Source organism: Neodiprion fabricii, chromosome 2 (assembly GCF_021155785.1).
Source record: "Neodiprion fabricii isolate iyNeoFabr1 chromosome 2, iyNeoFabr1.1, whole genome shotgun sequence".
Lineage (NCBI taxonomy): Eukaryota > Metazoa > Arthropoda > Insecta > Hymenoptera > Diprionidae > Neodiprion > Neodiprion fabricii.
The window spans coordinates 37,254,428-37,275,527 of NC_060240.1; the positions used below are offsets into that span (position 1 = coordinate 37,254,428).

Sequence of the window (21,100 nt, forward strand, 5' to 3'; positions counted from 1 at the left end):
ATCTTTCATATACTAAACCGGCTTATCGTAATTTATCTACGATATTTTTATATCAAAATCTACAACCTGTAATTCCACTTTTTTTTATTAATTTTTTGGCGACGATACTAAATATAAGTAACGTCAACGTTACCAAATTGTACTATGAAGTATCGTCTCGATTCTGTGATCGAACAATGGAAGAAAATAAAGTTTCGGTATTGTACTGAAAAATTGTTATTTGCATTTTTTGCAAAACGAATATGATTCTTTTATATATATATATTGCAGTTATCAACCGAATTTGAAATAAGACATTGTGCGAATAATTCTACAGTTAAGGTATTTAAAGTTGAAACGTAATTACCGCATCCGGCCGAATTTGCGCGGACCATAATTATGACATAATTAAACGCGAATAGGTTTACGAACAATTTGCAGGAGCAGTAAAACGTAGATTTTACTCCAGGAAACGATAAATATTATCAAGGCTAGTTTTGAAGACCAGGACTGGGAACCGGTGATGGCGCAGCGTGTGAAACGGACGGCTATCCTTATCATCGACGATACGGACTTCCGGTTTATCCCACGCAGTTTCGTCTCCTCTCCCCCTTAACAATGTGCCGTGTTACGAAAACCACGCGGAGATTGTGGGAATTGTAACGAGCTACTACCTAGAATCGCGTCGCAATTTCTTTGAATGAAATATAAGAAGATAAGTTAAACATAAAAGCTTGACTCGTTTGGTATATCGAACGAATTTATTTGCAAGAGAATTTGAATTGAAATAATTAATATACGGTAAGGAAGTGAATGTCTAATATATACATCAGGATAAAGAGAGGGAAGAAAAATTCGGAAACAAATAGACATTTTTTCAAATAAAAAATAAGGCTGCAAGCTTAACCAGTAGCGAAGGACCGTTTAAGTTCGAGGATTTTTACGTAAGGATAATTATAACAGGTTAACATCAATCGTACGCATGTTTATGCATAATATATGTATAACACGTAATCCTCGTGTACTTCATAAGCATCATCAGTTATAGTTTATTAACAGTGTTACACGCACAATCATACATAGAACAACGTCGATCGGTTACAGGTTTCCTATTCTCTTTGACTTTTCGTGTGTTTCGACTCTAAAATGGAAACGGTCAGATATAGACGTACAATTTAGAGTATATAACGGTAAACAAGCCCGTCGTTATCTGTATGTTATGTCCGTGTTGTGTGCTCAAATGCTGCTTGACTTGAATGTCAAAATTTTTACGCCACTTTGTTTCGCGGAAGTAAACTACAATGAAACACAAGAGTGAAAAAAAAAAAAAAATCAGTCGTTACACAAAGAAATAACTAATAATAAATCCAGTGCCATAATACACAAGAAATAATACGTCCTATTATACACGGTGAATAATAAATCGTTAATTGTTCACTACATGTCTCGTCTAGTGTAAAAAATTTCATATCGATTTACACAACTCGGCAAGTAGTTGACAACATTTGACAATCATTTAGGTAGAAAGTTTTTGCAATATATTCTACAGCGCTTGCTTTCACTATTGCAATCAGAATCCATAAATTTTTTTTTTTTTTTCATGTACTTTTTACAACTGTATAAATACTTGAGATCTATGTTTGTGATTTCCAATGAATCGGAGTTTCGTTATGTTCGAATATCCATTATCACCTGCACTATTCTCTCCTTCTCTTTTTGTTGTGTGTATTTTCTTTTCATATAATTTAATTTATTCTAATATTTACCTATTATATCAATGTGACGCCATTTCAATTTTTTCGTGAAACATGTGATTTAATATTAGCGGTTCAATATTAAAGCCATATCATAGGAAAACCGGATCCAGTGTTCCATTTCATCGTTATAATTATGTTTTTTGTTTTTTTTTTTTTTATTTAGAATCAGATTTCAAATCTTATACAAAACTGGTTTGAAAATCGAAATGTTCGATACATTATCATTATTATTTATTATCATTATCGTTATTAATATTTTTAGTGATTCAAACATTAAATTAAGAAAGCAAAATGATCATTATAGTTGATTGAATTCTATATACTTTAAATTTTCATTAGGGCAACTAATTTTACATAAATAAGGGTAAACTATTTATAACTGGGAATGGGGGAGGGGGGGGGGCATGGCCAGTAATTCTTCCAATGATTCGGTAAAGTACTCATTATATAATCACGACATTTTCAGTCGCCTACAATTCTTACACGCTATCGCGATTGCCGACAAAAACGCCTGCCAAATTAATATAATTTGTTTACACATAAAGGCATGATGAGACAAGTACAGTCGCGATGCCCACATCGTACGCGTAATTATAAATTACGAGAAAAATAATGGCAATAGCAATTAGAAGAAAGTAAAGGAAAAAAAAAAAACTTCTTTTTTGTTTTTTGAAAAGTAACAAAATGAAAACCGAATGAACTACACGCCGATGTAAGAAAATTTCACATCTAGCGATAAGCATTTATCGTTAAGATCACTAACCGAAATTATATGTACTAGCCAAATACGTATAACAATGATTGATTCTTGTGAATTAACTCTCAACTTTAAATTTCAACGTGGAAGCTGCTTTGAGCACAACTTCGATAATGTAATCGTCACACTCTATACTTTGCATCTAAATAACTCGTATTCACCAACGGAAAAGTATTATAATTTATTACTATATGTGCAATACCGTATAAGTTAAATTCAGTTGGAAAATATAAATTTATTGAATTGCAGTTATTTGCAGCCGATGAAGAAATTGCAACATGAAGTTAATAATTACTAATATCTCAGTTCAAATAGAAGTTATTTCCGAAAATTGGAATCGTTCAAACCAGATCGTCTATACTTTTTGAAAACATGGCGTCGTGACGTTGTATAAAAAAATATTTCTCTGCATTCGATAAAAAAGTGATTCGAACTTTAATATCCTACAACTTGATATATTAATTCATAGAACGCGTGGTCTCAAGTCGCGAAGTGGACCACGAAACTTAGTCATGGCGACCATTAACGCGTCATTTGCTGTTACGGCAAATTTGATTGTTATAAATATCGAGCACAGAACTATATCGCTTGGAGATAATGTTCGACACTTTTATAATGCATGTATAATTTGTTTTTTGTACATCAACTTCGAAGTTTGTATTTTATAACCATTACATAAACAATACATGAGAATCGCAAGAGGAATTTTTTCGCCAATTCAATAACAACGCCATTGATAAGTCCGATGCAAAAAAAAAAAAAATAAAAAAATAAATAAATATAAATGTAAATAATTTTTGAGCTAACAGGGTCAATTGTGTAACATGCCCCGAACAGACTTCAAATTTTTCGGACTAGACATTTGTTTACAAAGTGACAGGCACAATTTGGCCATGTATGTATAGTTAAAGCGCATCTTGGATTGGGGTAGATTTCCAAAGCTTCGCACAAATATGGACAATGCATGTTGCTGTTACAATTTTCTGCAGATTTTTGTTCTAATCTTCATCTTATTTCGGCATAAATACTCACGCATCAACATTGATACTGTAGGTGTACACAATATCTGTATTGTGCATCATGCATACAAGTTATTCAAAATTTAATACACACAAAATTTCCTGTGGATAACCGTTGTGTACTTAATGAAGAGACCTTAACTATTAATAATACGAATATAGTAATACGCGATGCTTATGAGTTTACAAGTAATTATTCTACCTCTATGTTACTACGCAGCAATTATATTTATATACCTATATAAGAATCGCGAAACGCAACATTTACATTGTGCACTTATTTGTTAGACAAAGTAGAGATGCCAGGCATGTCATCAGATGCACGGAAAAGAATAAATGTTAGGGGGGGGGAAAAAATTCAACTAGAACAAGAAAATCATCGTTGAACGATATCAAATTTTTGTTTTCATTTTGGCGCAGTGACCTCAAGTCCGAAAATGAGACGAGTCGTATTAAGTTGGATAAATTAAAGAATATTATATTATTATTATATAAATATAAACCCCAAGGTTATAACTATGCCTTTTACTGCCAGGCAGCTCTGTATCTCTTCGCGTGTATAAATTTGGCTGCAGGGTTCTTGCAGACAGATATAACATGCATTATTCAAGTATACATTACGAATAGGTATTTCATAAAATAATACCCGAGTACATATGATGTATTCATACATGTTGATTTAGAAGCATATCATCTTTATACATTTACGTATAGCAGTAGATAATCATCAATTGAATTTTACTATAGGTAATACAGCTATGAGAATTTTGAAAAAATCTCCACCAATATTATGCAAAGTATACAGCGTTGTCGATCAATAATTGTTTCAGTACATAATTATAACAAATTATTTAAGCGTTGTATCATATTTATTATCTCACAATGAATTTCTTTCTTTTCTTCATTTTTTTTTTTTTTACTTTTATATATCCATAAGGTATGCTTTATCCGTATATATATATATATATCCGTTGTCCGTCGAAGCATTATATACCTCACGAGTTTGCTTCCAAGATGACCTTTCGTCAATTATAATAGTTACCAAAACGGATAATTGGTCTGTTTATATATTAAACCTTCAAGAAGACACAAAATTTAGAATTTTGCTTCTTCAGTAACGCAAAGCCTAACTTGCCGATGTGATAATATAGACTTCTTTTCGTGCCTTGTATTATCAATCAGCAAATTTTAAGCGGTTATATTGGCTAACAGAAGAAGAAATTGAAAAAAAAAATATATATATATATATAACAAAACGATGACTAAAAAGAAAGTCGCATAACGTATGTACAATTTAGCACATCTAAATGTGGTGACATATATTCACATTAAAGATTATTTGTTTTCAGGTTGAGTCACAGGTCATATACACCAGAGCTTAATTCAAGCCCTGCCGCGTCACGTAATTTGGACAAAAAACCTAATACAAAACACGTGTTTTTGTTCATCTTCTTTCGTTTTTTTTCTTTTTCTTTAATCATTGGATTGGAGGTGGAGGGGGGTACTGTGCTTTGGTAGTATGTAAAAAATTATATTTCACAGTAGTCTCCTCTTCTTCTCTACGATTTTCGGTGTACAAAGGATTGGTTAAAATTTATTTCAAAATGGATCTGAAATTGAAATAATTTTCACCGCACCTTATAATACAGTGTAGATTTGTATACAGGGGTAAAAACAAGAAGAAAAATAAAAGAAAACAAAAACTGTTGACCGTCCAATAAAAAATAGCGATACACATCGTGTATAACTTGAAATGCAAGTACAAATGAAAAATAAACGTGAAATCAGGTAGCGTTTGTTAGAATACAGGTGCGTTACTCTAATACATCCTGAAATTCCGTTGCAAAAAATCTCTTTACAGTGTTCTCACAGCGTCGTCAAGAATATTACGCAAATGCTGATTTGTTTCACGGGCATCTCCGATAGTTGTAAAAAATTTGCATATTTATCAAGAACTAGGATTTGGACACATAGCTATAAACCAACACTAATACCGAGAACAGTAAGTGGACAGGTTACAGTTCTGTGAGCGGATTGAGATTTTTTACATAATGTTTATTGACGAAAGTTTGAATTCATTCAATCTTTACTATTCCTTATGTGATTCAACGTGAAACTATTATTACCTTGTTTTACAATACATGTTACTATGCAGTATTGTTCAGATTATAATATGAACGCGTTAAGAATCCCAGTCAAGTAATATTGTTGGACAATTTCAATTTTTTGTCACTAAAGTCAGTAAGAAATCGTAAACCGTGCAAATTTGTGTTTTTTTAATCTTTGTAACAACTTGCTTTGTGTCGGCGTCGCAGCTTTTGAAAAACAGTATTTTTACGTATGTGAGAAATTCGTACATGCCGCCTTCCAATCAATCGCGAATACTTAAACAGCGTTGTGATAGAAGAATAGATAGGATGGCAATTGTTCTGGTAAATTTTCTTTTCAACTACTTATTAAACCGTGGTGGCCTCCTTAATCTCGGTATTAATTCAGTTCTAAGAGCTTGCGCATAATTCGGAGCCGCATACTGATCAGCGAGAGTAAGCGGGCTCTGAAGACTTTGTATGAATAAAGGCGAGTCCGTTATTTGGCCAACGCTAGCGGCCTGATACTGGTATTGACCATTGGCCATATCAGCAGTAGGGTAATGATTGGGTTGTACAAATTGGTGAGTGCTGTCGAATTGGGGATATGGAAGCGGGCTTTCCGCAGAAAATTGTGGTATGACTGAATTCACGTTTACAGGCGTGGGTGTAAAGCTGGCCGGGTCGTAAGCTTGGAATTGATTGATTTGACCGAGCTGCGGCGTGGCGTAGGGAGGAGATTGAGGAAACTGTGATGATTCTGGAAAAAGTACACTGGCCAGTGTCTGCTGAGGGAAAGAATCTGGCCTTGGGTACTGAGCGATGCTAGTAATGTTGGCCAAACTTTGAACATTTGGTATATTAGCGATCGGCGAGCCACTGTAGCCGTGGTAAGTCTGCCTACTATGTTCTAATTCCTTAACACTGTTCTGCAACGAACTTGCGACGCTCGATTTTTGCTTGTTAATATTAACCGCTCCGATATCTGCGTTTTGCTGCTTCATTCTGGCTTCCGTCAAAAAGGGATGCCTGACGTTAACGATGCTCTGCGGGGCTCGCAATGGTGGAAAATTAATCTGACCCATTTTAGGGACCACGTTGTGCTGCTCCAATGCCTTGTTGTGGACCGTCGTAACTGCCGTTGTTGTTGTTGCTGTACCCGTGGTATCATTGCGTGACGATACGTTACCACTAGATGTTAAATTTTTGCAATCTCTTTGCAGTACTTGTTGTTGTTGTACACTAGTCATTGATCGATTTGTATATCTCGATTGAGGGAGGTTTGCGTTGCCAGTGTTGTTATTATTCCTTTGCTTGTACTCTTGATGATTAGCAGTGCTTCCTTTACTGTACCCGTCTGTATGGGTAGAATAATTCTTATTCTTTGCCTGAAACTCTCCGTATAATTTATTAACACCGTGATAATCTTTCGAACAATTGTCAATTTGATTTTTCAATGACCGAACATTTGCATGATTTGAGTTCAATGCTGGTTGATTCGTTCTAATATTTTTTCCCATTGATTGATCACTTGAGTTTAAATTATCAGAAGTTCTGACATTTCGTTTTAGCACTTGCTGGTTCTTTGATGCCACAGAATTGAACGGTGTGTATTCGTTCGTGGATTGCGTTCTGACAACTTTGTTTTTAGTCCCTCCATGATCGGATGACAACGATGACTTGTGTCCAATTTTGTTCTTGTCTAAAACTTGACCGACTGTCAATTTCTGTTTAAAGTCTGCATTACTATTTTCGATTGCGTTTAGTGACGAACGTTGTGGTAGTTTGCTATCGACAATACGGTCGATAGTGACGGCTGGCAGGAGCAGAGCGCTGGCTCACTTCTTAGTCATGATTTTCAAATATTCAAGAGCATTCTGAGCCGCACTAGCCTGAGCATCTTTGCTGGTAACACCGCATCCGTAACATACCGCAACCGGTAATGTCGAAAGCTGGACCAAGCATTGACACTTTCCTGTAACAAAATCAATATTGAAGCCATATCAAACGTTTCCACATACTATCTTTTGATTCGCTGGGTCAACTCCATAAGTAAGCAGAATCTTCCAGGCTGAGGCTTTTAGAATTACAAAACGGCCATTTCCATTTAAACAAGGTAGAAGAAGAGCTCAGGATTTTGAATTGTCACAGTCATACTTATCGAAATAGCATATTTTACATTCTGCATGCATTATATCAGAACTAGAGAACAGATATTACCTTATTTTTACCAATTTCTATTGTCTGGGTACGAAATATGGAAGTTTTTATTGAATTGAATAAAGTTCATGCAAAATAAAGAAATGTAGACACGAATTTAGAATGTTTGAAAGTACGAGTTTGAAAAATTTTTCAGCTTTCTGAATCATATGTGTAACGTAATAGTATCTGAAGGCAAAGATAAAATCTATAAGAGTTTATAACTATAAGCATAATTATCAAGATTATTATGCAATGCAGCAGCCCAGACAATTTAACCATTGACCCTACAATTAAAGTAATTTCTCCTATACGATGTAGGAAAATGTGATTGTGACTGCTGGTGCAGGAGTTAACTTTCTACGCAGTGGAGTCTTGTTTTTTATTTTATTGTTTATTTTTTGAATTGTTTGTAGAGTGAAATAAACACATCGATAACTGGCAGATCCATACTGCTTACTAATAGTAAGTATGTGTGAGTTTGCAAAGAGCATGTCTGTCTTCCGTGCATTCTCAAGTGTCAGTCTCAAGTTCACATTCCTAACAAAAGCAGCACGTGTTCCAGCTAAAAAATTTACTGAGATGGCCGTTACTGCAGCTAAAAAAAAGCTCCGTCAAGATATCAGCAATGCGTTAAAGAAGATAACCACAGAAGAGAAATTAAGACAATCTAAGAAAGTTCACGAACGGGTAAGCAATATCATTAGTAAAATACTGTACTCGCTTATAACTGTAGTTTCCATTTAGAGGTTAGAATTTTAGGATCACAGAGTCCAAAGATATTTTTATTTATGTTCACTTCAAATTGTGCTTGAAAGATGAGTTTGATTATTAACATTGTTGTCAGTCGATGAGACATTTGAGGAAGAAGTTTTTACACTTCAAATTGTTCGATTTCAGTTATTCAATTTGGCAGAATATAAAAAAAGCACCAGAATCTCGCTATATCTAAGTACATCAGATGAAATAGACACTACGAAAATATTGAAGAATATTTTTGAATTGAAAAAATTAGCATTTGTACCAAGATATAATGGAAAAACAATGGAAATGGTCAGAGTCTCGTCGATGGAGGATTACGAGAGCTTACCATTAACAAAGTGGAATATCAAACAGCCCACTGATAACGATGTGAGAGAAAATGCTCTTGAAACTGGTAAATATCGATATAATATTAGAGAAGAAAAGGAGAACAATTACGATTCATATAAATTCTTGCTATTTAAATCATCAAATTTGTGATATTCAAAAAACAAGCAACATTAACATCATTTGTGCAGATATTTAATCAGGTAATTTCATTTTCAGGGGGGCTCGATTTGGTGATACTACCAGGTGTAGCTTTCTCCCTAGATGGTAAGTTCCCATTATGCGTAACCATACACATCGATACTTTTTCTTAAAGATCAAAATGGTATTATTTGTCTGTCTTCGTACTTCCCAAATTTGTGCTTTCTGGTATGAAATTTAATTACTCTTTTTTAAGGTCACAGGATTTTAAATTGAAAAACTTTGTTGTATGTTTGTAAATCATCGAACAAAAACATTTTTACTTTTTTCAAATGTCTTTGCCGATTACAGGATTCGGATATCTTTGATCTTAGAACTAATGCTAGAAATTTGTAAAGTGGAAGACTATTGACAATAATAATATTGAATTTTCAATACTTTGATACATATGAAGCATCATGATCTCATTTTACACTTTGGAATGTTAAGGGAAACGCCTCGGTCATGGTATGGGATACTATGATAAATTTCTCCACTCCTGTATGGAGAAATCACATCGGATGCCATACTTGATAGGACTCGCATTCAACGAGCAAATTAAGGAAGATATACCAACGACAGAAGAGGACGTTAATCTAAACTTAGTACTTACAGAACATTACAATTGAAAGAAAAATAATGTACAAGTTTTACACAATTTCCATGCACACCAGTTTAAAAAATAAATATTGATGTTTTTGAGATAAGGAATTTTTTATCGAATCCGTCCATTTTGCGAAACAAATACCAGTTTAATAAAATTTCATGCAATGTGATTAGAGATTAATTTTACACAAAATACCGAATTCACATAGGTTAAAATAATCACACAGTATATCTGTAACGAATCTTGATCAGAGCAATAAAATTGATGTCAGATAAGTCTACTAAGGGTTGATGATTCAATGGGTAATGCGTGATAGAAACTGAAAAAATTCATTTTGAATCAACTTACCGCTAATGGACTTTTCTTCGATATCAACGTATGTAACTTCGAATATCTGCTCAGAGGCAATCTCTTGCAGGAACTGCACCAGATTGATGTCCCCATCATTCAAACATGTATTCTAAAGCAAATAAAACTCTATAATAGTAATACAAGAACTATCGAGGCTTGCAATGTACTGAGAATCCAATGACTTTCGGATACACACAATTATATGTCGGAATAGATTTTGGGACTGGGTAAAAGGTTGGGCGTAATATATACCTATTTGTCCTACATACCGTACTAGCCCGAGTATGAGTTGAGGTTTTTTGACGCCGATATATTGTTGGAACATGTTTGGAAATTTTGTTTACCGATAGAAAAAACTTCATTCTCAACTCAACTATTACAAAAAATAAATACCTATACTTACTTCTGTCATAGTAACTTATATTCGGTTTCTAAGAAAATTTCGTGGAAAGAACTCAAAAAAATGGGGGTCGACTTGTACTTAGGATAGTCTTATACTCTGGCTAATACGGTATTAACATACAGCATTTTGAACTGTGTTATGCACGTGGGAATTATTTAGACAGAAAAACCGAAATTTGCGAGACGAATTGTATCTAAACGGTAAAAATACGAACCTGTAGTTGACAAAGTTTAACGCCTGTGGAAGACTTGAGGTTCTTGTGGAATTGGGAAACCTTGAGGCTGTGGGGAGGTGTCAGTGTTGATATTTTGCTATCTTTCAAATCAGCATAACGAGCACTCATATTCGCGTTTCTTTGCACAATCTATAACGGACAACAAAATTATACAGAGATGAATAATATATTCACACAGGTAAAGGTTTGATCAGACTCGGTTGTTTCTTTTTTTGTGTTCTTCTCTCTGTCCTAAATTTACGTAGCAATAATATTAGTAACGTAATATAAAATGAAGTGGAAATGATCCAAGCATAGTTAGTTAATGCACATCAAAAAATTACCTCCAATATTATAACAGAAGGCGAAGATAATTTGTCCGTTATAGATTCTTACAACAAGAAAGATAGAAATATACCAACTGGCTATGTCACTTCCACTTCGCTAGCCCCACACACACACTTGAAATTCATTTTTCATCTCACACTATGCTATGATTAAAAAACCAACTCATTTATTTCCGATTGGTATCCAAATGATTTCATTATAAAACAGACACAACTCAACTCACATGTCATTATTACCTCAGGAACTATACTGTGTACACATTTACCTTCTGCAATAGCTGATGCAAAAATTTTAATACTCTCACTATTTCTAGAAAATTTGTTAACAGAATGTATTTTGCCTACCTCGTCATCGTCAATTCCTGGACTCTGATTGTTCTCAATCGGCGTATCACGCAAAGTGCGCCACATCTTGTCAGCAGCTTGTCGTTTAGCAAGTTTCTTGCTTTTCCCAATTCCAACTTGCCTGTACTTCAGTATGGAGCAGACAATGGTGAATTGTCGCTCGTGAGGTAGCCCTTCCTCGCCTTCCATGGTGTATTTTGGTGGAGGCCAGTGATTAGACATGCACATTTCTTGCAACGAACCAATTGGATTTCCAACGACCTTGTCCTCCCCATAATTTTGCAGTTCCTGAAGATTCTGACCCCTGTTATAACGTCAGCAATTGTCTTATTTTCTCAATCTTTTCTTAACTCACGAAAACAACATCTTACAAAATGAACAAACATCGGAGAAATGAAAAAATACGATGTACTTACTCAGATATGCTGTTAGGCAGTGGACCCTCTGATGTTTCAGTATTTACTCCAATCAGTTTGTCGAGGACTGCTTTAGCTGCGGCGTGTTTTGCCTCCTTCTTAGATCTCCCAGTGCCCATAGCTGAAATGGTTAAATCTGCTTCATTCGTGCAATTCTTTTCGAGTGATCTTATGGATTCATTCCACAAGTCACACGGTGCAAAGACTAATGCTAGACTACACAGCTGATTCTACAGAAGCATTTGAAAATTCTAAAAAATTATGACAAAGCTTCAGTTTAAATCAGCGCACAATAATACTCAAAAATGAAGGCTGAATGCCAAATAATTTTGTCTTTTATACGAGAAAATATTTAGGAGTATGACAAACATCAAATAAGTATCAATTTCAATGTTGAATGATTTAGTAATAGACTGGATTGGAATAGAATATTATATGATTGAAAAAAATCAGTGCTACTTATAATTTCCATTGAAATTGAAAGGGTGAACAGATATTTCAATATAAGCTACCATGCTTAGGAAATTGATGTTCAATCATTTATTACATCAAAATAACACTCTCACTCATTCATATTGGTTGACACTAGTATGAGATAATTGAAAATCATATTTCAACCTTGTTGTATTACAAGAATGCGAACGATTAGTGAAGAACTTAGACAATTATTTGTAGTGACAGTTAAAAATATTTTGATAAAAGTGTAGAACCTACGCTATCATGCTTGCAAAATTAATTTTCATCAATTATCCTTATTTACTGGATTCCATCAACAAACAAACTGGGTAAAAGAAAACCATTTGTCAGACCCTTGTTTTACACAAATGACTTGAACTCTCAATTAATTACTTAACATTTAATACGGCCAACTATTTACTTCAACATTTACACAAACTCTTAGGTGAAAAAATTTATAGGACATGCTTACCAACAACATCAGAGACAGTGACACGATAACGGAAGGTAGGTTCATGTATGGCACCCTCTATTTGTACAAGTTCATATTTTGGGGTAGTGCCTCTGCGAGACAGAAGCTCTTGCAAAACGGAAACAGGAGTTTTAGCAGGCATTGCCTTCATTTCTAAACGTGCTGCCTCGTCCAACGGTAATGCCTCAGACATAAGAGTGTGCATCGTCACACGATTCCTGCCATGACGATGTACGCTGTTAGGATGAATAGTTTGAACCCCAATTCCACTCATGATATTGGGCACGACTTGTTGAGAATGACGCATCTCGTCCATGTTATTATTCTGTAAAACAAAAAATAATAATTATCGTTTTGTTGAGAAGGAAAATATTTTGCGCAACAACTGAGCCAATATTTAGACATATGTGCATATCTATTTCTGTGAAATCAAGTGAGCAGCTTATTGCTCGACTGAGGAAAATTAAATATCACCTTAAAAATTTGAAACTTGTACAAAATTCTTTAGAGAGTAATCAATATTTCTGTGAGATTGAATTGTTACCGTTCACTTATTCGATGCATATTTTTTAGATACTGACGGAAGTGGATTTTCTATTTTTAAAAATGAACTACAAACAGACTCTCAAATGCACAACTCTATATCTACTTTTGCATTCTGACCCAGATTTGTCATATTAAAATATCAGAATCGACATGGTTATCTAATGCCTAACCATACAGCTAATCCTGAAAGTAATTTCAGGGGTAAGTCACATGCTTCAATGATATCCTTTAGCATCCGACTTACCGATAAGATTAGAGTTTAGAAATAATCACTCCACATACCGGTTCAAATATTGCGGTTTACCGAACTCTAAAACCTGCCGTATCTGAATACTTATCAACCTTAAGATCAATCCTTCGACACTTTCGTTGTAAAAAATTTACACGTCCCGAAAGGAGTTCCACAAATACTTTTGTAAATTTGACACAAATTGTGGATGAAAAATCCTGCGGCGAATAGCCGTAGATATCATGCTGTATTTTTGTGAAGTGACAAGTCGTCGAAGAGCACGCTTGTTGTATTGCGAAAATAGGAGATCGTCGTCACATAACTAGACTGGTTCGTCCGAAACAAACACGCGTTGAGGTGAAGGACAGAAAGTACGCTGGGTTCTACGATGACGCGTTGAGTCCATCAGGCACTTGCCGGTCCTTGATCCGAATGAAACGCGGGACAAAAATACGTCCGTAGACCTTTGTTATTCAGAGGTGTAAGCAGGTAATAAGACACCGGCGGACGGCCATGTTTGTTATAAAATTTTCATCGATTGAATCTTAAATTGGTAAGTAAGGACAGACCGGTGCGACGATGAGGGACGATTGGAGGATGGATGGATGAAGAAAGGTTAGATCTTGAGGGTAGTAGAAGTTGTAGAAGGAATGAAATAAAGATCTAACGCCCACAGACACGCATCGTGACATCGAGCGAAGCTAGCTCGAGGCTGCCACTCGTAGATATGCGTGGATCGCGAAGAGGTTCGACGGTGTTATGAGGCTTATACTCACAATTAACCACCCAGCAAAGTACAGATATCCTGACTTCTGCGGCTCGCCAATTCCTATGCGAAAAGCGAATCCCGCTTTTTGTGACCGATCCAAGTCTCACAAAAAGCTTGATCCGTTTGACGACAGAAAAATGGTTTATGGACTACCGGAGAATCCTTCCTTGTTTGCGGCTCTGCAGCAATATGCTCTCTGCTACATCAGACCTGCGCTGTGAACTTTTGCGCCGCCGGCATGCGCGCTTCACCCAGGCACCGTATGATTATGTTATACGATTATAAGATTGTAACTGTCACGATGTTCGCACTGAAGCAAGCTGCGGATGTCATTCAATTCCAAAACAGGTGAACCACGGTATTTTATTTTTTTCTGTCATTGCCAGTTGCCAATAATCATGCGTAAAATTATTCGCGCGAATAACGTAATTCGTGCGTTCTTAGCGATGAGCGCAATCTATGCGCCGTACTCGATGCGCAAGCCTTAAACTTGCCCGGGTGCCAAGTTTTGGTTACCAAAACCGTTGATTGATTATAGGAGAGCCGAATAAACAGTGTATCTAGATCGTTTCAGCAAAAACTCGACCACGTGGATTGTCCGTGGTGTAAACAGGCCGACTTTAATGGATGTCCACACGGACGCAACAGGATTACGGCAGTCCATGTACGATCAACAAATAACGCGCGATTTTTTCCTTTGAATTAGTAAATATTTTGATATTCGAGGTATACTTTAAAACCGACTTGAACAACAATCCTGTTCTCTTGGCGAATATAACACCGAATTTTGACTTACACTTTCGATAATCGTGCTGTAACACCTGGTTCTCATCATTCATTGATCGCGTGTCGGAGAGAATTTTAAACCGAAGTATAAATATGTAATTATAATTATCTGGCTTTTAATTTTACTTTCTTAGTAAGATCAAGTTTCATTAGTTGTCAATTGTAACGTGTTTAGTAATCATTCAATCGCTCGTCCCTTATAATAATGCATATTACGACTATTGCAATTCGCTTTTTCAAGTTACAACCACGGTTACAACATGCTGCGCAGATCTTTTTTTTCTCGGTTTTGCGCAGAAAACTGACAGCTCTGATCGAGATAGCTGACCTAACTTAACATGAAACGCACTTCAAGTCATACTTCAGCCACACTTCAGGTTGCCTGTGAGGGCTGTGAGGTTATGTCAAACCAGATACAGTGCTGACCGTTGCCAGTGCGCAATGTGAGAGTTGTGTAGTGGTTATAAGATTATTTACCGGGATTTACATCGACTGATTTTTCAGTGTCAAGGTGTGACGGCGTTGAATCAGTGTACAAATCATTTTGCCTGTGACTAATTTTTAAGCGGGGCTATCATGGGCCCGCCAAAGCGATTCAAAAAAGATAATGGTACATAACCCTTGAACACTTTTTCACTGTTCGTTTAGAGATACACTTCGAATTTTTTAATTTCTCATACTCATACGGTTCTCAATTTATTTATCATATAGACAAGGGCAAATGGAAAAAACGTAAGGAAGATCACGATGAATATTTCGACGACGACCACGGTGATGGTGGTGATACTGAAGGCATTCCTGATGCGGCTAAAAATGATATTGAAAAACAAGACGAAGGGGCTGTTGAAGACGAATTTGGAGCTAAAGACTATCGCTCGCAAATGATCTTGAAGCCAGACAACTCGTCGAGGCCACTATGGGTGGTACGTTATTATTAGTCAATTAAACTGATCTCTGCAAATAATAGAAGAATAATAAGAATATCCCAATTTTACAGGCTCCAAATGGACACATATTCTTGGAATCATTTTCACCGGTATACAAACATGCTCACGATTTTTTAATTGCCATTTCCGAGCCCGTTTGTCGACCAGAGCATATTCACGAGGTGAATATCAAATTTGATTCTTTATTTTATTCATGACTACCAAACATTTCGTCAAACCAAGCTCGCTGCAATTGAATAATTACGTACCCTTCCTTACAGTACAAACTGACTGCTTATTCCTTATATGCAGCCGTGAGTGTGGGTCTCCAAACCCACGATATTATCGAATATCTAAAACGGTTGAGCAAAACTAGCATCCCAGATGGAATCATTGAATTCATACAACTGTGCACGTTATCTTATGGAAAGGTAAGCATAAATGTAGAAAATAATAAGAACTTTGATCAACTTCAACATTTTTTTTCTTATCTTTTATAATTTTGTTTTCCTTTGTTTGTACATCATACTGTTACAGACTATTTTCGTGAAACTTTACAGGTGAAATTGGTCTTGAAACACAACAAATACTTTGTGGAATCTCCATTTCCCGAAGTGTTGCAGAAACTGCTTAAAGATCCAGTCATTCAAGAATGCAGGTTAAGAAGGAACTTGGATGAGACTGACAAAGATGGTTTCATTACCAATGTTCAAGATAAAACAAAAGCTCCTCAGGTAGAATTCACTCCTGTTACATAATGCTTATCTAGTCTGTTATAATGTGCACCCAATTGCGAATATTATTATTTTTAATCCACAGTTTGGTACAAAAACATCAGCTACTGCTACCCCAACAACAGCACCAGCCCCGGCTGAAGGAAATGGAGAGCAACCGTCAGCAGAACCGGTTGCAGTGCCTGAAGATATCTCAACATTTTATGATAAAATTGATAAAGAGGATGAAGATGAGGAGGAAGAAGCACAGCTGAAAACTGTTAGCTTTGAAGTCAACCAGGTGAAAATTCTACCTTTGCATTGAACAAACAGCTGGTTATTTAATTTCACATTTGTTTCTATCAATGATCAATGATTGTTATCTGCAGGAAAAAATTGAAGTCATTCAAAAAAGATGTATCGAATTGGAGCATCCTTTACTTGCAGAATATGATTTCAGAAACGATACAGTTAATCCTGACATAAAGTATGTACTTTCAATATTGTCAGAATTTGGTCTTGTGACATGGTATCATTTATCCCTTTATCCAAATGATTTTGCTGTTTTTCAGTTTTGACCTGAAACCATCAGCCGTGCTGCGACCATATCAAGAAAAGAGCTTAAGAAAGATGTTTGGTAACGGACGAGCCAGGTCGGGTGTTATCGTACTACCTTGTGGTACATAAAAATTTCTTTAAACATCATATTTACATTGTGTTTTTACGATCTACAACATGCACTTTATAAAATAAAGTATTCCCTGATCTCGCTAACAATTCGACTTTAATATTCGTCTTAATCGACTTTAAAATTCAGGTGCTGGTAAGAGTTTAGTTGGCGTAACGGCTTGCTGTACAGTTCGGAAACGCGCATTGGTGCTTTGTAATTCAGGAGTATCGGTTGAGCAATGGAAACAGCAGTTTAAAATGTGGTCGACGGCCGACGATTCCATGATTTGTCGATTTACAAGCGAAGCTAAGGATAAGCCAATGGGTTGTGGTATTCTGGTAACAACTTACTCGATGATAACACATACGCAAAAACGGTCGTGGGAAGCTGAACAGACCATGAAATGGTTGCAAGAACAAGAATGGGGTATTATGGTTTTAGATGGTAAGTTTTATATCTTTTGCCCATGAATTTGACTTAAATGACTGATACAACTGATTTACATACATATTTCAACCATGCAGAAGTACATACAATACCTGCGAAAATGTTTCGTCGAGTTTTGACCATTGTTCAATCCCACTGCAAACTCGGACTAACCGCAACCTTGTTGAGAGAGGATGATAAAATTGCAGATCTGAATTTTTTAATTGGTCCAAAACTCTATGAAGCTAATTGGCTTGAGCTTCAGAAAAGAGGATTTATTGCCAGAGTACAGTGTGCTGAGGTCTGGTGTCCCATGACTCCGGAGTTTTATAGAGAATACCTGAGTTGTAAAACAAGCAAGAAACTGGTATGTGAATAACTCCAAAAAAGGTCCATTTAACCAGGATGTAAAAATTTTTTTACTCGCCCTTTTGTCGTTTATTTTTTTGCTATCTTTTCAAATGATTGATTATCGTATTTAACTGTAATACTCGTTGTTTCTTTCAGTTGCTTTACGTTATGAATCCGAGCAAATTTCGTTGCTGTCAGTATTTGATTCGATATCATGAAAGGAGGGGTGATAAGACAATTGTTTTCTCCGACAATGTTTTCGCACTGAAACATTATGCAATCAAGATGAATAAACCCTATATTTACGGTCCTACTAGTCAGGTAGAGTTGCTTGATAATGCTGCCGCAATATTTACGTGGGACTTATGCAATAACAGAGAATGTTATATTTTATCTTGGGAACAGAAAAGAAAGAACCTAATTTCCCAAAATATTTGTCGTCAATTTCATTTGTTGGTGATGTGTTGTGTGTTTTACAGAGTGAGCGTATACAAATCCTCCAAAACTTCAAATTCAATACAAAAGTGAATACAATATTTGTGAGCAAAGTAGCAGACACATCATTCGACTTGCCAGAAGCAAATGTTTTGATACAAATATCTTCTCACGGAGGTTCTAGGAGACAAGAAGCTCAAAGACTGGGTAGAATTTTACGAGCTAAAAAAGGTAGACACACTGCACCAGTTGCTTCTGGATACAAATTTCGTCAGCATTAAATTAACAATTACGTAATCTACCTTAAACTTCATAATTTTCTGTTTCAGGCGCAATTGCTGAAGAGTACAATGCTTTCTTTTACACCTTGGTATCACAGGATACAATGGAAATGAACTATTCAAGAAAGAGGCAAAGGTTTCTTGTCAACCAAGGATATGCTTATAAAGTCATCACCAAACTCGCTGGAATGGATGAGGTAGATTACGTTCCTTTATGATTTCTTTATCCTTAAAGTGTAGCATCGGCAACCAATGTACATTCGTTTGCTGTTACAAAAAATAGAATAATTTACTTCCCTGTACACCAAAGTTATTATGCACAGCTTTCGCTTTCGTTCTGTAAGCATTCATAATTACATTAATACCGCACATAAAATAGGTGGCATGCAAAATAGCTGCTGTACTAGATATATTCTTGTGTGGGCCGTCATACTATAATTAGGATTGTACGTCCTCTTCTTTAAACGGAGGAAATCATTTTAAATGAAATTAACATCTTACGTAATACTATTTAACTTCTTAAAATAACTTGTCAGTACCCGTCCCACTAATAGTATGATAAAGAATGAATCATTCATTGAATTCTTGTATTGTTGCAAAGATTGAAACATGTAAGCAGTATAATATTTTTTTGCTGTACCGTATTTCTATAATCTATAATTCCGCGAGTTCTATAAACACTTTAAATCACAACTAATACTAGAGTGCACGCTGGAGTGCATGAAATGCGTGTAATTTTCTTACGCAATCGATGGAAATAATTCTATGCGGTCTTCTTGTAGGAACCAGACTTAATGTATAAAACACGCGAGGAACAAGGTCAACTATTACAACAGGTATTGTCAGCAAGTGACATGGATGCGGATGAGGAAAGAATTCCGGGAGAAGGGCCAAGACCTGTGAGTATAAAATAGTATAGTTATAATTATTACTTCAGTGATTGGTAAGCAGAGCCGAAAATTTTATTCACTAGTAAAAAATGGAAAATTGTCGAATGACATTCCGCATGATTATTACGATTTAACATCGACATTCTTTAAAGAAATTTTAATTACGCCTAGTACATTAAATTGTAAAATGTAATCAATCACAATGTAGATCAGGTGCTAAAGCGCTCAATACACTGTTGAGCATATTTCCAAAACACTCGATAATTATGCAGTTGCTTATTGATATGGTGGTCTACTATTTACTGCACGTCAATAATGAATCTCAGCTATAAAAAATACGTATTATCGTATAGTTCGAAGTTGTTTCTTGCTTGCGTTTTTAATCAATAAATATATATCGCAACACTTTCAATCGACGCTATTTTTCATTACAGGCAATGAGGAGGCCTGGAAATATGGCATCCATGTCAGGTGCTGACGACACAGTATATTACGAATACAAAAAGTCCGCCGCATCATCGACAGCCAACAAGCATCCGTTATTTAAAAAATTCCGAACCTAAATTTGTATTTATATTTCAGATATGTTTACGCAAATTATACAGTGGGGTCTTCCACCAATTATTTCGTACTCGTTGAGCTTTTCTCGGTCACACACCCCGTTGTTATAAGTTAAATCTCTTCAAAGGTGAATGTAAATGCAAAAATTCGTCGCGCATATAATATCGGTTGGATATCGCAGATTCGACATCGATAGATTTCTCCTTTGCCTGCATGGATAAAATCTTAGAGCAAACTGCTGTACCGATTTTAAAGAAATTTTAAAGAAAGAAAAAAGAATATGGACTTTTAATAGCACATCAACTCCTAATCCAGTTCAAGTGATCGTTTTTACATTATTTTTAATCTGATCAAATTATTGATTCAATACGAATCTTTTGACAAGCAGCTATGTCGAAATAAATATTACTTGAAACGTTCAAAGGCGAATATTCGGAACTATATTATCTGTGATAAATACTTTGTTATCTAATTTTTTATACATGCATTCATGTCTTAGGTTATGTCGATGCAGCTTACACAAATTAACATTGATTCATTATTATCTTTCGTAATTGTATCCTTCAATATAATCTGATTTAACTGCGCCTTGTCACGAGATTAAACGTGACGAGTTTTTTTGTAAGCAATTGTATCTTAGATACGTGTCGTGCCTGTGTAATATAACGAGCCAGTAATAAAGTAGAATTAGCCATGATTCGTAACCTAAGCTGATTCACCTAAGTAATATATCGCATTGATAAGATAAGACGACGCTAATTTTACGGTCGGAGATAAAATTCTTATTCAGCATGAATAAAAAACGCTCGGTTGATTACTCATAAGTCTTATCCAGAAAT

General features: G+C 35.6%; 3 protein-coding genes across 8 annotated transcripts; 2 read left to right on the forward strand and 1 right to left on the reverse strand.

The window, feature by feature from the left end:
- Positions 1-1,792: 1,792 nt before the first annotated feature.
- Positions 1,793-14,460, reverse strand: LOC124174647 (RISC-loading complex subunit tarbp2-like). Of its 4 annotated transcripts, none has more exons than XM_046553946.1 (7): positions 14,230-14,457; positions 12,679-13,003; positions 11,751-11,886; positions 11,335-11,638; positions 10,643-10,792; positions 10,023-10,134; positions 1,793-7,574 (listed from the first exon to the last, which is right to left on the reverse strand). In XM_046553946.1, exons 2-7 carry the CDS (start codon positions 12,992-12,994, stop codon positions 7,438-7,440), a joined length of 1,155 nt encoding a protein of 384 aa, XP_046409902.1. In that variant the 5' UTR covers positions 12,995-13,003; positions 14,230-14,457; the 3' UTR covers positions 1,793-7,437. The 4 variants fall into 4 exon arrangements, with proteins under 4 accessions (XP_046409902.1, XP_046409903.1, XP_046409904.1 ...); XM_046553947.1 differs by having other exon boundaries at positions 11,751-11,871; positions 14,230-14,448; XM_046553948.1 differs by lacking the exon at positions 10,643-10,792 and having other exon boundaries at positions 14,230-14,460.
- LOC124174648 (5-formyltetrahydrofolate cyclo-ligase) lies at positions 7,586-9,954 on the forward strand. Of its 3 annotated transcripts, XM_046553952.1 has the most exons (6): positions 7,586-7,715; positions 8,215-8,263; positions 8,364-8,488; positions 8,699-8,954; positions 9,107-9,154; positions 9,518-9,954. In XM_046553952.1, exons 3-6 carry the CDS (start codon positions 8,381-8,383, stop codon positions 9,694-9,696), a joined length of 591 nt encoding a protein of 196 aa, XP_046409908.1. In that variant the 5' UTR covers positions 7,586-7,715; positions 8,215-8,263; positions 8,364-8,380; the 3' UTR covers positions 9,697-9,954. The 3 variants fall into 3 exon arrangements, with proteins under 3 accessions (XP_046409908.1, XP_046409909.1, XP_046409907.1); XM_046553953.1 differs by lacking the exon at positions 8,215-8,263 and having other exon boundaries at positions 7,604-7,715; XM_046553951.1 differs by lacking the exons at positions 7,586-7,715; positions 8,215-8,263 and having other exon boundaries at positions 8,272-8,488.
- Positions 14,461-15,358: 898 nt separating the features above from the next.
- On the forward strand, positions 15,359-20,952 carry LOC124175680 (general transcription and DNA repair factor IIH helicase subunit XPB). The gene is made up of 15 exons (XM_046556080.1): positions 15,359-15,618; positions 15,720-15,931; positions 16,006-16,116; positions 16,216-16,365; positions 16,495-16,668; positions 16,754-16,948; positions 17,037-17,134; positions 17,220-17,326; positions 17,465-17,761; positions 17,842-18,110; positions 18,251-18,415; positions 18,574-18,760; positions 18,859-19,007; positions 19,593-19,709; positions 20,135-20,952. The coding sequence occupies exons 1-15, from the start codon at positions 15,585-15,587 to the stop codon at positions 20,261-20,263; spliced, it is 2,394 nt and encodes a 797-aa protein (XP_046412036.1). The 5' UTR covers positions 15,359-15,584; the 3' UTR covers positions 20,264-20,952.
- The last annotated feature ends 148 nt before the right edge of the window (positions 20,953-21,100 follow it).

Excerpts from the sequence above, each read along its gene's own strand:
- LOC124174647 (XM_046553946.1), bottom strand. The coding sequence starts at position 12,994 with ATGGACGAGATGCGTCATTCTCAACAAGTCGTGCCCAATATCATGAGT. Across the intron at positions 11,639-11,750 it reads CTGCCTAACAGCATATCTGA|GGGTCAGAATCTTCAGGAAC; the intron begins GTAAGTACATCG and ends ACGTTATAACAG. Across the intron at positions 7,575-10,022 it reads CGAAGAAAAGTCCATTAGCG|GAAAGTGTCAATGCTTGGTC; the intron begins GTAAGTTGATTC and ends ATTTTGTTACAG.
- LOC124175680 (XM_046556080.1), top strand. The coding sequence starts at position 15,585 with ATGGGCCCGCCAAAGCGATTCAAAAAAGATAATG. Across the intron at positions 17,135-17,219 it reads ACAGTTAATCCTGACATAAA|TTTTGACCTGAAACCATCAG; the intron begins GTATGTACTTTC and ends GCTGTTTTTCAG. Across the intron at positions 17,327-17,464 it reads TGTTATCGTACTACCTTGTG|GTGCTGGTAAGAGTTTAGTT; the intron begins GTACATAAAAAT and ends TTTAAAATTCAG.
- LOC124174648 (XM_046553951.1), top strand. The coding sequence starts at position 8,291 with ATGTCTGTCTTCCGTGCATTCTCAAGTGTCAGTCTCAAGTTCACATTC. Across the intron at positions 8,955-9,106 it reads AGAAAATGCTCTTGAAACTG|GGGGGCTCGATTTGGTGATA; the intron begins GTAAATATCGAT and ends TTTCATTTTCAG. Across the intron at positions 9,155-9,517 it reads TGTAGCTTTCTCCCTAGATG|GGAAACGCCTCGGTCATGGT; the intron begins GTAAGTTCCCAT and ends TGGAATGTTAAG.